The 15653-nt window shown below is 54.2% G+C and overlaps 2 protein-coding genes across 2 annotated transcripts in view; one reads left to right on the top strand and one right to left on the bottom strand.

Moving 5' to 3' along the window:
- The window catches only part of Ptpn1 (protein tyrosine phosphatase, non-receptor type 1), a 48338-nt gene extending 44293 nt beyond the window's left edge, over positions 1 to 4045 (top strand). Inside the window, exons 8-9 of the mRNA XM_005362852.2 lie at positions 119 to 339; positions 1100 to 4045. Of these exons, the coding sequence (XP_005362909.1) occupies positions 119 to 339; positions 1100 to 1313 (435 nt within the window). The 3' untranslated portion in view covers positions 1314 to 4045. The remainder of the gene's footprint in view (positions 1 to 118; positions 340 to 1099) is intronic.
- Positions 4046 to 4662: 617 nt separating this feature from the next.
- The window catches only part of Ripor3 (RIPOR family member 3), a 42905-nt gene continuing 31914 nt past the window's right edge, over positions 4663 to 15653 (bottom strand). Inside the window, exons 13-22 of the mRNA XM_026787033.1 lie at positions 15005 to 15553; positions 11777 to 11907; positions 11039 to 11162; positions 10363 to 10498; positions 9778 to 9939; positions 9404 to 9565; positions 8754 to 8956; positions 7516 to 7599; positions 6067 to 6157; positions 4663 to 5682 (exon numbers count right to left, since the gene is read on the bottom strand). Of these exons, the coding sequence (XP_026642834.1) occupies positions 5588 to 5682; positions 6067 to 6157; positions 7516 to 7599; positions 8754 to 8956; positions 9404 to 9565; positions 9778 to 9939; positions 10363 to 10498; positions 11039 to 11162; positions 11777 to 11907; positions 15005 to 15553 (1737 nt within the window). The 3' untranslated portion in view covers positions 4663 to 5587. The remainder of the gene's footprint in view (positions 5683 to 6066; positions 6158 to 7515; positions 7600 to 8753; positions 8957 to 9403; positions 9566 to 9777; positions 9940 to 10362; positions 10499 to 11038; positions 11163 to 11776; positions 11908 to 15004; positions 15554 to 15653) is intronic.

Genomic DNA, 15653 nt, shown 5'->3' with positions numbered 1-15653 from the left:
TTTACCTCCCAGATGATTGCCTAGAACCAAGACCCCCAGAGCTGCTGCTGAGCTGTTGGCTGCTCACCTGGGGAGACCCAGAACAAGCACTCATGGGCTTCTGTCACTGTTCTCCCAGGATCAGTGGAAGGAGCTCTCTCATGAGGACCTGGAGCCCCCACCCGAGCATGTCCCCCCACCTCCCCGGCCACCCAAACGCATCCTGGAGCCTCACAATGGGAAATGCAAGGAACTCTTCTCCAACCACCAGTGGATGAGCGAGGAGACCTGTGAGAACGAAGACAGCCTGGCCAGAGAGGAATGCAGAGACCCCTTAAGTGCTGTGCATAGCGTGAGCAGGTGATGGAGGGGCCTCTATCCTGGCAGAAAGTGCCCATTGCCCCTGGGTGTCCCTATGCAGTGACAGGTTATAATGGGATTCCAGTGCCACCTTGTGGTGCTTGTCTGATCTGCTCAGTTTAAACTGGGCAGGTGTTGCAGCTTGCTTGCTCACCCTGGTTGAGCGCCCACTGGTAACCGAAGCGCTGAGCTGATAGATAGTGGGCGTGTGCATAGCAGTGTGTGGTGGAGTAGGGAGGATAAAGAAAGTATGGCCTGTAGGAAGTAGCACGTGAGCCAGCTCCTGGGGCAACTGTCACTTTCCTAGAGGGCAGTTTGGAGGTATGGCACACACAGTCTGGCTCTCAGTAGGACCCACCCAGAGCTCTGAACACAGTGTAGAGAGGCGTGGCTGGCTGCACTCATTCTAGCATCCTTGGTCATAGAAGATACAGAGCTACCAGTGTACCAGGACTAAGGAAGTCATGTTTCCCCTATAACTGGGATATGGACCTGAGCTCATCTTTGGCTACAGCTAGGAGTTTCCATTTCTGATAAAGCACATACATTGGTGGGCTGCAGATGACTTGAATGAAGCCCAGCCCTGGCCATGGGTATTGCCCAAGGTCCCCAAGAGCTAGAAGACAAACAGGCTGCTGTCTGTGCTGACCTTCCCACCCGGTGCAGCATGAATGGCTTGCTTCTCCAGAATTCCTCCTTCGTGGTAACGCCCTTGTCCATCTTCTCGAGGTGAGTAACCTGCCTCTTCCCCTCTCCCCAGCGTGAGTCAAGACACTGAAGTTAGAAAACGAGTGGTGGCTGGAGGTCTTCAGGGCGCCCAGGCATCTGCTCCCACCAAGGAAGAGCTGTCCCCAACGGACGAGGAACAAAAGGCACACTGGCCAACTCACTGGAAGCCCCTCCTGGTCAACGTGTGCATGGCCACGGCCCTGGCGACTGGTGCGTACCTCTGCTACCGGGTGTGCTTTCACTGACGGACTGCTGTGAGCGCGAGTGTGCTGGGCACTTCTGCTGCCCAGCTTAGGATTCGGTCTGCGGCGTCTGACCCACTGTTGGGAACAGCTCGCAAGCCTGTGGTGGAACTGGAAGGGCCTGCCCCAGGAGGGGCATCAGTGCACTGGGCTTGGCAGGAGCCCCATGGTCCCAAGAACAGTCTAATCTCAGGGCCTTAACCTGTTGAGGAGAAGTAGAGGAAATGCCAAATACTCTCCCTCACTCGCTCTCACCTCACTCCTCCCCTTTCTCTCTCTGTTCGTTTGTTTTTGGAAAAAAAATTACAACACATTGTTGTTTTTAACATTTATAAAGGCAGGTTTTTGTTATTTCTGGGAGAAAAAAAAACGCTAGGCACTCATGATATTCTCTTGTGCCCTTTTGCCTGTGATTAGATTCATGATTTACATCGATTTCCCAAATGATCAGGATGTAAAGCTCCTGCTGGCTTGGGCACCCCCGCTGTGTACTCTGAGCTGCCAGGTGTCCTGGAGCCGCCCTGTTGTGAGGAGAGCAGCACACGCTGCCTCTAAACAGCAAGCCCGGCTCTGCTTTGCTCAGGTGTCCCCGCTGCATTTCCAAACTCACCTGTACCCTCCCCCTCCTTGTGACAGCCATCTTGCTGATATCCCTGCCCTCAACATCCCATCCCTATAAGTGGGTTTCCCTGGGGCCCTGCTTCAGGGTCAAGTTCATCTTAGGTGGCTGCCAGCACTCTCCCTGTGGTTTCCATTTCATTTGGAAAGTAAGCACCATTGTGGTAGAACCCACACTGCTGAGGTGCAAGCATGACTGACAGGAGGAGGAAGGAGCCTTGGTGTCATGGAAGCCACCTCGCAGGACTGTTACCAACCTCTGAAACATTCAGTCCTGTGCCGGTGACCATTCTTGAAGGCATCAGCTGATTTTTGCAAGACTTTTTCCTTAGTGGTGCTTTCCAGAGTCAGGACTCATAAAACACCACCGAGCTTGCCATGGCTGCCTCCAGTGCTGTAGTGGCCAGGCTGTGGGGAGGCGCACATTCTGGAGCATCCAAGGCACGCGCTTTCATGGGGTTGCTACCCAGCAGCACAGCTTGCCCTCCAGCCTCTTGGCTGCAGGCCAAGTGGCCATGCCGGGGAAGGAAAGCCACTAGCCAGCCGAGCAAGCTGCCGGGGAGGCTTGTTCACACAGCCACCACCTCCTTCAGCCATGCATCTCCCTTTCTGCTTTATCCTTCCCTGGAGTCCCAAGCCCACGATGGTGAGGAGTGCAAGGGAACAGCAGAGCAGAGCACTGGCTCAGGTAGCATGAGGCCCCACACCTCCCTAGAAACCACCCCGCTCTTTATTTATTCACCTTTCCCAAAGGCGTCCTCACTGCGTGAGCACGTCCTTGAGCTGATGATGTAAGGTGTCAGCCTGGCACCTAGGGCTCTGTCAAGTACAGTATCAGATGAGTCCTGGGCTTGAGACTGACGGGAGCCATTGTACAGCCAGAGCTGGGGCCAGGAGCCGGGGCTGTAGGACATTGGGAGCTATTGAGCTTCAGGAACATGGGACAGTGTGGGCATGTGTAAAGGCCCTGTGGCTACTGATGTGATGTGCGAGAATGAGACCTGGACTTTCTCCCCATGACCTTGTAGATCCCGTTCCCAATCTCCGCTTCTCCTGAGAGTTCGAAAACATGAAGTCTCCTGCTCTGGTGGTACCATGTTCTTGATATGGGGAATTTTGATGCTCACTCAATAGCAGCCCATGTCCAGCCACCTCTGCATACTCTGACCAGATGTGGCCATGGTTGAGTAACTGCCTCTCTGTGGAAGCAGTTCTGTCCAGTGCAGATACTGCCTCACTCCGGCAGGACACCCCAGGCTCGCTGGCCTGCCCTGCCAAGCCCCACCGCACCTCAGACATTCCACGGTCACACCTCATTCCCAGGGCCCTTCCACCTCTGGAATCAGTCCCTCCATTCCAAGTTCACGCTCTTCTGGAGCAGGCCAGGATTGGAAGCAAGGGAACAGCCTGGGTGACAGTCCTTAGAATCAGCTGCTGTCACCACTGGCCCGGGTCACCTTGCCCAGAGGCGTGTCATTCTTGAGCCTGGTAGAGACTGATGATGGTGCTCATGACTCTTCCTGTGAGGGACACAAGACCTCCACATTGGGTGGCTTTTTTACAATAAGAAGCGAAGGCAGCTGGAAATCCAAACTGCCTCTTGCCAGCATTTCACATTTTGCCTTTCACCCAGAGAAGCCAGCACAGCCACTGGTGGGAATGGTGGTGGCCTTGCCCACAGAGCCTGGGGAGGTGGCACAGCCAGGGTCCAGGCTGGGAGCAGTTGGCAGTGGACTGTACCTGTAGTAGTGGGGTATGTACAGTAGCCTTCTAGGTGGATATCCTGGAGAACGGGCGCACTCCACCCCGTTGCCTGTGTTGGAGGTAGCAAGCTGCTGTATGCCTTAAACCAATATTTACTCAGCAGGTCGTTTTTTTTTTTTTTTTTTTTTTTGGATGGCCATAGAATAAACCATTTTTACAAAAATAAAAACCAACAACAACAAAAAAGTTTTCCGATATAGTACCTTTGCAGGTGTGTGGGGTGGTGCATGCCCCAGTGGGGGTGTCTCAGGGTCTTCTGTGACCTCACAGAACTGTCGGACTGCACCATTTCCAACTTGCCGAATCACTAATGGGTCTTCATTTTAGTTGCAACAATAAATGTTTTTAAAGAACATAGATGTGAAATGCTTCCTGTTTCTTTACCTGACAGACCTGAGCCAGGATGGGCAGCCATCTATCCGTCCCTGACCGCATGAGGTAGATGTCTGCCCTGCAGGGTTAGCGTGCTCTGGGTTGCGAGTGCTAGTGGCTGGCCAGCCTGCCTTCACTCAGGACCTCCACACTGTTCTTTCAGGAACCCGCTCTTTGGCACCTTGCAGTACTTGAACAAGGCCCACAGGCATCACTGGAGTCCCTATTTCAGGCTCCACATCACCTCGGCCAGCTGCCTGTCACACACCATGGTCATCCCATCTCAGGACATCCATAATGCCACATTTGATGTATACATGACAGAGATTGAAATGAGACCCAAAAGTTCGTGTACAATATTCAGCATATAGGGTCCCCAAGTGACTGTTTCAGTTCAGACTTTGCGATGACAGATGTGGTAGAAAGCACAGCCCTATCTTTAAAGCCACCACAAGAGGCAGAGAGATCTGTGTGTTCAAGGCCAGCCTGATCTACAGAGCAAATTCCAGAACAGCCAGGGCTACAACAGAGAAACTCTATCTCACCGCCTCCCCCGCCCCCCAAAAAAAAGAAAAAGCAGAGCTCTGTACCTCTCAGTTTCACAATTTCTTGTGCAGTAAGTGGTCCCCGCTATGATCCTGGCACCCCAGAACCATGGAAGTGCTGTGCCCACTGTCCCAGCGGAAAGCTTCAGGTATGGGACAAACCCCGTCAGGTAAAGGCTTGCAAAGGCCTGGGGTATTCTCAAAGTGTCCCCAGAGGAGGGCAGTCTGCCATGAGCGTGGGAATCAAGTGTAGCGAGGATCCCTGATGGGTTCTACAGAGTCCTGTGCTTTCTGCCACCCTCTCCCACCTGGCTACACAGACACAACCTTATCTACGTGGACACGGTAAACCATACACTACAGAGGTTTTAATTGAGATTTTAGAGAATGAACATGAATAAATACCAAGATAAGTCAGCACACGTGATCCACCTAACTAAATGGGGTTGTCTAAGTCAGCCCTGAGAGCCACTCGGCTCCTCGTGGACATCTCAGATGCCCAGTTTCAAGTGTTTTACCCACTCAAGTAGGAAACCCATCGTGTGCCTCCGTAGTCACCTCAACGAAAACCTCACCTCATGTCTGGCTTCTGAAGCAATTCATCTAACGGGCAGCAGGTTGGCATGCGTCAGAGGTGGGCCTGACCACTGGCTAGCTGTCAGAGGGTGTGCAGGGAGCTCGCATTCCATACATGTCTGTCTTGAACCCTTGATCCTCAGCCAGCACCAGCTGCCCCTGACACTGCACCCCAGGAAGGCAAGACAAGCAAAAACAGCATTTGGGGTAGGCCACATCCTTGGAGGTCCCACATACCCCTTCTTCCTGCTCTGGGAGTACAGCACTGTGCCCTTGGGCTGGGTGCTGACCCAGCTCACACTTGGGAGGGAGTGCCTGGGGTGCTCAGTTCAAAACTCGCCCTATGGAAGCTGGGAAGTGTCAAGGAAGAAAGGTGCTGGATTGGAGCTCGGTGGTCACAGCTTAGAAAATTGTGATTTCAAAATCTGCTTCCTGGTAGAGCTCTTGTTCTGATTGGAGCTTGTCCATCTTCTCAAAAGCTAGGCGGCCCTCCTCACCTGGAACACAAAGACATCCATCACCAGCTCGTCACCACCTCGGTGTTCTGCTTCCAGGTCTTGGTATCTCTAGAGGGGCAGGACAGTAGTCGGTGGGGGTCCCTTGCCCCTACTGTTGACTGAACCATCACACCTGAAACAACCTTCTATGCCGGAGGTCTCCTGAGCACTGGCCTGAGTTTGCCTCTGCCCACCGCTTGCCAAGGACCATAAACGAAGTGGGAGAGGGGGAATTACACCTTAGCTGTCAACCGCTATGAGGGGAACCTGCACTACTGAGCAGGGGCTGCAAAGCACAGGTAGCCTGCAGCCAGGTCCCTAGCATCCCTGGAACCCCACTGTGCTGCCCAGGGTGGGGGTGGGGAGGCTTTGGCTGCGCTTTACCAAATGATAGTGTTGCTTCCCGCGCTGCCACCCGCACGGCCTCCAGGTCCGACCGACACAGGCTGGCGATTTGTTCAATGCTTTCAATACCCTATGAGGTCAGGAAGAAGAAGATTTGTTAGGCAGCAAATAGACCGCACTGCGTCATCCCTGCATGCCAACCCTGGTGTTCCTGGGGGGCCTGTCTGTTCTCTAGAGACCTCCAGGCTTCCACACCCCAGTGCAGGCCAGCAAGCAAGGCCACCATCAGCTTGTCTGTCGACATCATCTAATACACCCTGACTGTCCTGTACTCTGGAGACCCAGGGCCTGATTGCCACACATCCACAGACACCGCTCCCATGCAACCTTTGACCCCTTCACCCTTAGCAGGGATTCTCCTGTTGGGGCAGTGCTGAGCGAGTGGGGGCAGTGGGTTTTCTCTACACTGAGCCAACTTGCATGTACAAGTAGGCAACAAGGTTAGACAAGGCAGATCCCCAGCATGGATGGAGGTGACCTAACAAGGTCCCCTTCCCCTCCACCATGGGAGTGCAGGGACGGTGGGGAAGGCATGGCTCACAGGCTTGGAAGCTGTCCTGTGTCATCCAGCCCAGGATGAGCTAGAGCCCAATGTGGCTTTTTATAAAACCTTATTTACAAAAATGCTCGTAGTGGCATTTATGAGACAGGGTCTCACTATGAAGCCCAGGCTGGCCCCGGGTCATGGGGATGTGCCACCATACCTGGCTTTTTCCCCTCGATGCATGGAAACTGCATTTTTCTGTGGTTGAGTGCATATGTGTGCTCCCCTGCACACACGATGTGAACAAAACTAGAATTTACAGGTGCCATCCACACCATGTTATGAGATGAGGCCTCTCCTAGCCTGGAGCTCACAAGTAAACTATGCTGGCTAGCTGGCTAGTCCCGGAATCCCCTGCTTCTACCTCCCGTGCACTGGAATGACAGGTGGGGGCCACCATTCGGAGCTTTTCTGTGGGGATTCCACTCGGTCCCTCGTGCTTGTGGGCACGTAGCCCTCGGCTCATGTAAAGTCATGTTTCGTAGCAAAGTTAAGGGTACACATGTCCCTGCAAGCAAGAAGGATATGTGCCAGAGGTGGCCAGCTGTTCCTGCTGAGGTCGAGGGTGACCGGGCAGCTTTCCCATTCCTGTACCTTGTCTTTTTCTCATTCACAAGAATTTATCATGTTACAACCTGTGGAGCTGGGCAGGGAGTTCCTTGGTGTGGGACCTCTGCTGTTGGAGTCTAGGGGGGCTGGCTGTTACTAGGGTGTCAGCTGTTGCTACTGGTGATACCCTCTACTACACACACACACACACACACACACACACACACACACACACACACACGCTGTTCCAGTGAAAGTGTTTTGAAACTGCTGCTGCTGCTCCAGCCCTCACCATGGGTGGTCTCCTGTCAGTCACTAGAAAAGACGGGACTCACCCCAAGCTGCTGCAGCGCCATGCACGCTGCCTGCTGGAGCTTGGTGTCACTGTCGTTTAAGGCATTGGTGTAGTACAGCAGAGCCTGGAGGAGGACACCAGGATTAGACAGAGGTCAGGGCAAGCAGGTCCCCAGCTGCTTCAGTGATCCAAACTCAGCCCTTTGTCAGGAGGAGGGCTAACCCCAGACGGAACACTAGCTGGTTAGTAAGTGAATTCCACAAAATTTTTTTGGCTTTGATTTTTCAAGACAGGGTTTCTCTGTGTGGCCCTGGCTGTCCTGAAACTCACTCTGTAGATCAGTCTGGCCTCAAACTCAGAGACCTGCCTGCCTCTGCCTCCCATGTGCTGGGATTAAAGGCGTGTGTAATCATGCCCAGCTCCACCTGAATTTGAACCTGCAACCCATGTTGTGGAGGGAGAAAGCTGCCTCTGTCAGGTTGCCCTCTGACCTCCAGACTCATGATGTGGCACATACACTCACAATGAATGAATGAACAAACAAACAAATATAAAATTTTAAAGACAGCCCTCAGAAAGATGCTGTGCAGGTCTGAGAGACCAAGCCCAGGCTGTGGGTCTCAACCCATCTCGGGGGGTCACATATTAGATATTCATATTACAACTCATAACAGTAGCAAAATTACAGTTATGAAGTTAACAATGAAATAACTTTATGGTTGGGGGTCACCACAACATGAGGAACCATATTAAAGGGGAGCATTGTTAGGAAGGTTGGGAACCACTGTACTAGTGACTCCAGCCTTCTTAAAGCACTTGACCTCAAATCTGGTAAGTGTAGCCCCCATCACCCACTTTATACTCTTTTTTTTTTTTTTTTTTTTTTTTTTTTTTTTTTTTTACTCTTTTTTTTTTTTGGTTTTTCGAGACAGGGTTTCTCGGTGGCTTTGGAGCCTGTCCTGGAACTAGCTCTGTAGACCAGGCTGGTCTCGAACTCACAGAGATCCACCTGCCTCTGCCTCCCGAGTGCTGGGAATAAAGGCGTGCGCCACCTTTTAAAAAAATTTATTTATTAATTATGTCTACAGTGTTCTGTCTGCCTGTATGCTGCCCCAGGTCTCATTACAGATGGCTGTGAACCACCATGTGGTTGCTGGGAATTGAACTCAGGACCTCTGGAAGAGCAGTCAGTGCTTTTAACCTCTGAGCCATCTCTCCAGCCCCTCCCACCTTATACTCCTGGCACACCCAGCCAGAATGCCCATGCGTGCACCACACCTTTTCCCGGAAGCGCCTATTCCTGGCTGCACTAGCCAGGCGTGATCTGGCAGCCCTGCACAGCCTCGGCGGTCCATCCAGCTGCAGCAGGGCCCAAGCTTGAAGAGTCTGGGGCAGGGGCTGCAGCTGGCCCAGGCGTTTCCCGTGCAGCTTCCTTAAGCCCTTGGCTGGACTCGCACAGTGCAGCTCCTCAGTGAGAGTAACTGAAAAGGAAGGGGAGGCCGGTACCATGAGCTGCCCTAGCCGCAGGGGCAGCTCCACGGCAGAGGGAGCATTGCCACATCCCGACAGACGCTTCTACAAACGGATCTGACATGCCCCTGAAAAACGAACAGAACCACTGGCCAGGCTGGGTGTGTGGTACACACCTGTAATCCCAGCACTTGGGAGGCTGAGGCAGGAGGATGGTGAGTTTGAAGACAGGCTAGGCTACATAGGGAGACCCTGACTCAGAAAGAAACCAGACAGGCAGACTTTGCGGCTCCCATCTCCTCTCCCTGGGGCTGCTCTAGGCTGTTCACTCCCGCTTTTGGTTCTGACAGCTACAGGGAGAGCTGCATGCATCTGGTTTGTGGCCCAAGCCAGAAGGGACAAAGCCCCCAGGGTGGGCTGTAACTTGCTTCCAAGTCATCGCCATGGCCAGGCCCTACCTTCCTTGGTGAGCTGGATGAGGTGTTTCTCCAGGTCAGAGACACTCTGCCGCTGAAGGTAGCTGTGGAACTGGAACCAGGTGACCATCTGCTCTTCCTGGAGCCCCGCTGCAGCCAATAGCCCACCACAGCCGACCACCTGCTCCAGGAGCCTGCGACACACTGGCAGAGGGAAGGGCCCTGAGAGGAGCTGCACAGCCTCCTCTAACAACCCTTCAAGGCTTGGTGGGAGGCACAGGGATTCGCAGCCTGCTTTCCCAGGGGGCAGGACAGTGGGGATGTGCATGGAAATATACAGGGCCCGAACTGTGAAGACGTTCCCAGTTGTAGCACCACCATTTCCTGGGGAAAGTGGCAAGCAAGAAGGACGCTACCTATTTCCAGCTGGCCAGGGTACTTCCCTCGGACTCGATGTAGGAACATCTTCTTGAGCTGGCTGAGGAGTGTGGAAGCAGGGCAAGCCAGGACGCTGCCAGGCTGGGTACATCCTTGCCACAATGCCAGGCCACCCTTCCTGTGAGGAGTCTGTGGGATGACTGAGAGCGAGCAGCTGCTCAGCAGCCTGGCGGGAGCAGCCACAGGCACCAGAAACCCCTTCACCAGGACCCGAGGCTGGAAGTGAGGGCAGGAGACCCAATACAGGGACCTCCTCTCAGGCCCGTGTCGCTCCAGTCACCTTCCTTGTCCCCACTCATAATGTCAGCCACTCACAGCCACCTGTGAACTAGGAAGCTGGACTCCCCAGAGAGGTCCGCAGGGGTAGACAAAGAACTGAGGTGACAGCCGTTGCTCCTTGGTGGAACCACCAGGATGTGGGTGGGGATGGCTTTGGTGAACCCGACAGTGGCCTCCCCAGTATACAGAGACACACAGGTATGCAGAAGCCCAGCCAATCCACCCATTCATGGAAGGGGGAGAGAGGCAAGGCCGCCATGGGTATGAAGCTGGTTGCTACTTACTCTCTTCAACCGACCTGGCCTTGCTGACCTGCTCCGAGTCAAGGACTGAAATCATTTCTAGAACCTGCCTTTGCTGCTCTGCTTCCTCCAGGAGGCAGTTCTGGACCATCCGTGACAGATTAGGGGAAGCCAGCTTCTAGAATCAGCCGGGATGCTCCAGTTAGCCTGGCATGTACGTCTTTGCTCTCAGCTGCCCACACTTGCTCTGTCCCAGAGGTGGCTTCCACCATGGCCTAAGCACCCTTCTCTTCGTTAAGCTGAGCCCCCAGGGTCAGCCTGCCCAAGTTCAGCCAACCATCACAACCATCGTCACAACCATCGTCACAACCATCGTCACAACCATCGTCACAACCATCGTCACAACCATCACAAAGCAGCGGGAAGACGGCCAGGCCCATCTCCCAGCATTTGGGCCCCTGGAAGTAGCATAGCCTGAAGCCCACCATGTTCAATTCCTGGGGTTGAACCAGTTTGGACTGGTGTGGCACCTAACACGTGTATACCAGAACCACCCTCTCAGTTCGGGGCTTGGCTCCCTGAGACCCAACATGGCTCCTTACCTCCTGCCACAGTCTCCATGGCATCGACTCTCAGAGTGGCTTCCTTTTACCTGACCCCAGACTTTTTTGCCACCTTTGAGCCCAGATCCCACCCCAGCCAAGCCCTACCCTGACACCTGAAGCAAGGCCTTGCAGACTTGAAGGTGGACGGTGAGCAGTGTGTCCAGCTCCAGGACACCAGCTGTGAGCTCGCTGGGTGACATCTTCAATGACGGCCGAGGAGGTGGGGGACTGTCCTTCCTGAGGAGACAAAAGAAATGAGTGACCACTGGGTTAGCAAGGGAACCCCTTCCCTGACCGCCACCCCACCCCAGAGCTCCAGATCAGAGAGTTGGGCCCCAGGTCCAGGAGTTCAGTGGCGGGAAGGGGGAGAAAGTTGGCTGGAAATCCATCAGGTGTGGCGGGCAGTGCTACCCAGGGGACCCGAGGCTGTGCTCCTGGTTGGTCGCCAAAGCCTCATTTTGTTCTTCTGTGAAGTGGGCAGGAAGCCCAGACTCAGGGTGGGGATTATCACGGCTCACAGGGCTGAGCTGAACTGCCACCCCTTCCCCAAGGCCCAACTGGCTCATCAGACTTGGAATCTCCCTGTAGGACCACTGGATGAGAGAAAGAAATGAAGACTGTCCCCTTCTGTCTGGCTGAGGTCTGGGGACAGAAGTGGCACTGGGCCATCAGCATAGGTAGCGAGTCCAGAGTGAATGCTGCTGTGACTGCCTGAGATCACCTCAGTGGCCATACTAGCTATGTAGGGACAGTGATACGGAGAGGAGGCACCGAGCGCAATAAAACTAGACGTGATGAGACCAGCATGGAACTACAGCTGCCCAGAGGTGTCCCCATGGGTATGCACTCACTCAGGAGCCTGGGAGCCCCCAAACAGGGACAGCTCATCACTGGCAAGGTCGGCATTCAGAAAGGCGAAGCTCTCCAGGATACAGTCCATCAGACTCTGCACTGACACCGGTTCCGGCTGCACCCCTCGCGGCTGTGGAAAAGCACCAGGATGACAGCCTTGCCCTCCCACAGCCATCCAGGATGTGAACGCCCCAGCCCCCCTCCCCCCACTGGCCCCATCACAAGCCAGCTCAGCAGAGTGAGTCTGGGATGTGGCACTTCCAGTGTCCCACCAGCATAGCCTGAGACAAGGTCACCAGAGAGACAAACCTGTCCCCCAACACCCTTGCGACAGACCACAGGGAGAAAGGCTCAGGTGTGGACTGTGCAGGGCAGGGCTTCCCCAACAAGGAGGAGCCACTCCCTCCCAGCAGACACCTGCCCCTGTGCTGCTGCCCAATGGCTCAATGGCTCATTTCTCAGCAAATGTGGAAACTCACGCTGACAGTCACCCTGAGGGGATTCAGACAAGGACGGACACAGTGACAAGCACATGTGTGCATGTATGTACACAGACACGGATGGACACAGTGACAAGCACATGTGTGCATGTATGTACACAGACACGGATGGACACAGTGACAAGTACATGTGTGCATGTATGTATACAGACACGGACGGGCACAGTGATAAGCATGTTTGCATGTATGTACACAGACACGGATGGACACAGTGGGTGCTTATGAATTGAGGTAGTTATGTCAGCAAATTAGCAAACATTGAGCCATGACCCCAAGGCCACACTGCAAACTCCCAGCCTGTAAGTACAAGGCCCTCGTGTGCACTTTTGTTTAATACCTGTTTTTCTTTCCCAGTGTACGTGTGCATGTGTTGTGCATGTTGTACATATGTGCTTGTGCGTGCAGAGGGGCCATACAAGAACAACCTTGGGTGTCATGCCTCCAGAGCTGTCACCTTGTTTTACTGGTTTGGTTTTTTTTTTTTTTTGTATGTTTGTTTTTGAAGTCCCTCCTGCTGGGACCTGGAGTTTGCCAGTTAGGCTGGACTGAGTGGGCACTGAGCCCCAGGGAGCCTCCTGTCTCCATGTCCCCAGTGCTGAAGTGCTTGCCCCCAGGCCTGCCTTTGTGTGGGTCCTGGAGGGTGAGGCCAGGTCTCCCCAGCCCTGATGACAGCGACAGCGTAGTTAACAGTGTCGTGGCAATACCCTTGGGCTTCTGTCAGCGCGCTGCACCTCCCACCTGAAGGAATCATCTAACTCTGGGATTTTTACCACCAGTCATGCCGGGGCTTGTGCTCGGGACCACGAGCCCACAAATAGCCCTGCACATGGGGCCATGCACACAGCAAAACAGTACAGGTGACCGAGCATGTGATGGTGACTGGAGAAAGGATGGCGGTTGCAGGGAGGCAGAGCAGCCATACGGTCGCCCTCAGCCCTATAGGAGCACACTGAGCATCTTGAGGGTTTTCCTCAAAAAATGACAGCAGCAGAGTCTGTGCCTTCTTCCCATTGCTGCACACGAGTCTTCAAGGGTAGATGAGCTTCAGGAGGGTAAGGGAGGGGGTCGACTGTGTACATAGGCAGGTGTGTGTGTGCATATGTGTGCACGTGAGTGTGTGTATATGTGCACTGCACATGTGCGTGTAACTATATACACATGCATCTATGTATGTGTCTGAGGCTGGAGAAATGGCTCAGTGGTAAAAAGCACTGGCTGTTCTTGCAGAGGACCTGGGTTCGATTCCCAGCACCCACATGGTGGCTCATAACCATCTATAAGCCCAGCTCCAGGGCATCTGATGGCCTCACCTGGCCTCAAGAGCACCTGACACGTGTGTACATACGTACACATAAATACACACATTATATAAATAGTAATAAGTGTGTGTAAATTAGCCAGGCATGGTGGCACACACCTGTCTTCCCAGCCTTGGGAGGCTGAAACAGGGGGATCTGGAGTTCAAGACCAGCCTTGGCCTCTTAGCAACACTGAGCCCATTTCTCAAGAAGTCTAGGAAGGCTCTGGGTGACTCCCCTTTAGAATCCAAGCTGAAGGAGGGACCTGTCATTGTTTTTGTTGTCTTTGGCTGTTTTCCAAAAGACAGAGGGGTCTCTCTGGTATTCTGAATAGCTGTGCTAGTTCAGAGCCGTACAAAGTGTGCGCGGTTTTTGAAAATACAGGAGTGTGACAGAAGCTGTGTGCCTGAAACTCAAACTGTTCCACACGCAAACACCGCGGATGTGCAAGTAAAGGTGGCATCCTTTCTCAAGTTCTCCTTCCTGGAACGCTGGGGCAGGGCCTTTCGAAGGTGGCCGGCAGGCAGGGTGGGTTAAGAACTGGATAGAGACCATGAGAAGTGGCGCTTTCTCTCAGCTGTGCTGATGTGAGAATGTGTGAGGTCCAGGTTGAGAACGAAGAAAATGAAACAAAATAATATTAGGTGAGAATTTTTTGAAGAGAGGTTTGTGTTGGATCGTTCTAAGAAAACGTGTCATACCCAAGAATGGGCTATAGAAGTTGGTGTGTTGCCGGGCGATGGTGGCGCACGCCTTTAATCCCGGCACTCGGGAGGCAGAGGCAGAGGCAGGCGGATCTCTGTGAGTTCGAGACCAGCCTGGTCTACAGAGCTAGTTCCAGGACAGGCTCCAAAGCCACAGAGAAACCCTGTCTCGAAAAAAGAAAAAAACCAAAGAAAAAAAAAAAAAGAAGTTGGTGTGTGTGGCCTACATTTTATTTTATGTATTTAAAAATGTAAACAAAGCCATCCATCGTCGAGGCGGCTAGCACCTCTGAGAGCCACTGCGGGGGGCCGGAGGACATCCTCTGGCTGAATGACCACTGATGGGGAGGTACTGGGTGGCCATACAGACGCGGGTGGGGGACAGGTAGCTGCAGGACCCTCCTTGAATTCAGCTCGGTCTGGCCCAAAGTTCTTAATCCTAAAATGACAGCCCAGAGCACCCACCTACATCAGAAGATTCTCGAGGAAGCCAGGTTCTGGCTGGACACAGAGCAAATTACTCACTGTGCGCTCCGGCCTCCCCTGGGTATTCTCCTCCTAGGCCTTGAAAAGTGAGGGAACTGAGGGCGAGAGGGGCTCGGCCCACCCAGGTCACATGGGGGTGAGGCTGGGATGCTCACGTGGGCTGCCTGGTCCCTGCACCTGCTCCCAGGCCTCAGGCGGGCAGCAAGGTGGTGCTGCTGTCCAGTGCAGGGCGGGCATACCTTCAGCCGGTCCCTGAGGCCAAGGACTTGGTACTCCAGCTCCCGGAGCTGGGGCTTAGCAGTGTCTGCAGACCGCAGCAGATCCAGGACCTCCTGCACAGGCCTCTCAACTCCATCCCCATCTCCTTCTTCCTGGTCCTTCTGGCTCTGTGGCACCATGGGGCTGTGGACTGGGGCATCTCGCAGCAGGGTCAGCCTCTCTCCTCCCAAGTCCCTCCAGCCAGGCTGTTCCACAAGCACACCGCTGACTGGGTGAGCCAGGCCTGGCAGCAGGCCCAGGGGTGGGGGCTCCTCCCTGGTCCCCTCTTCTATGCAAGCCGTGGGTACCGCAGGCATGGGCAGGAACCCCACATCTGAAGTGGATGCCGAAGTGCTGGTCTCAGTGTCTCTGGGGTCTTCAGAGCTGAAGGAGTCCATCTCAAGTCGCTCCTGGCTCCGGTTCCGCAGGTGAGGGCCCTGGAGCTCACTGTCAGACAGGTAGCCGAGGATGGAGGTGGCCCTAGGCCCACCTAGCAGCAAGGCCTGCTGCATTGGCTGCTGGAGGACAGACTGGGAGGGGATGCAGGAGCAACCTCAGCAGCCACCCAAGGGACTGTGCTGAGCCCCTCACGTGCCCAGGTGCTCAGGGTGATGTCTATCTGCCAAGGTG

This window comes from Microtus ochrogaster, linkage group LG8 (genome assembly GCF_000317375.1).
Source record: "Microtus ochrogaster isolate Prairie Vole_2 linkage group LG8, MicOch1.0, whole genome shotgun sequence".
Classification (NCBI taxonomy): domain Eukaryota; kingdom Metazoa; phylum Chordata; class Mammalia; order Rodentia; family Cricetidae; genus Microtus; species Microtus ochrogaster.
Note: the sequence above shows the minus strand (reverse complement) of the source record. Positions and strands in the feature narration are given on the sequence as shown.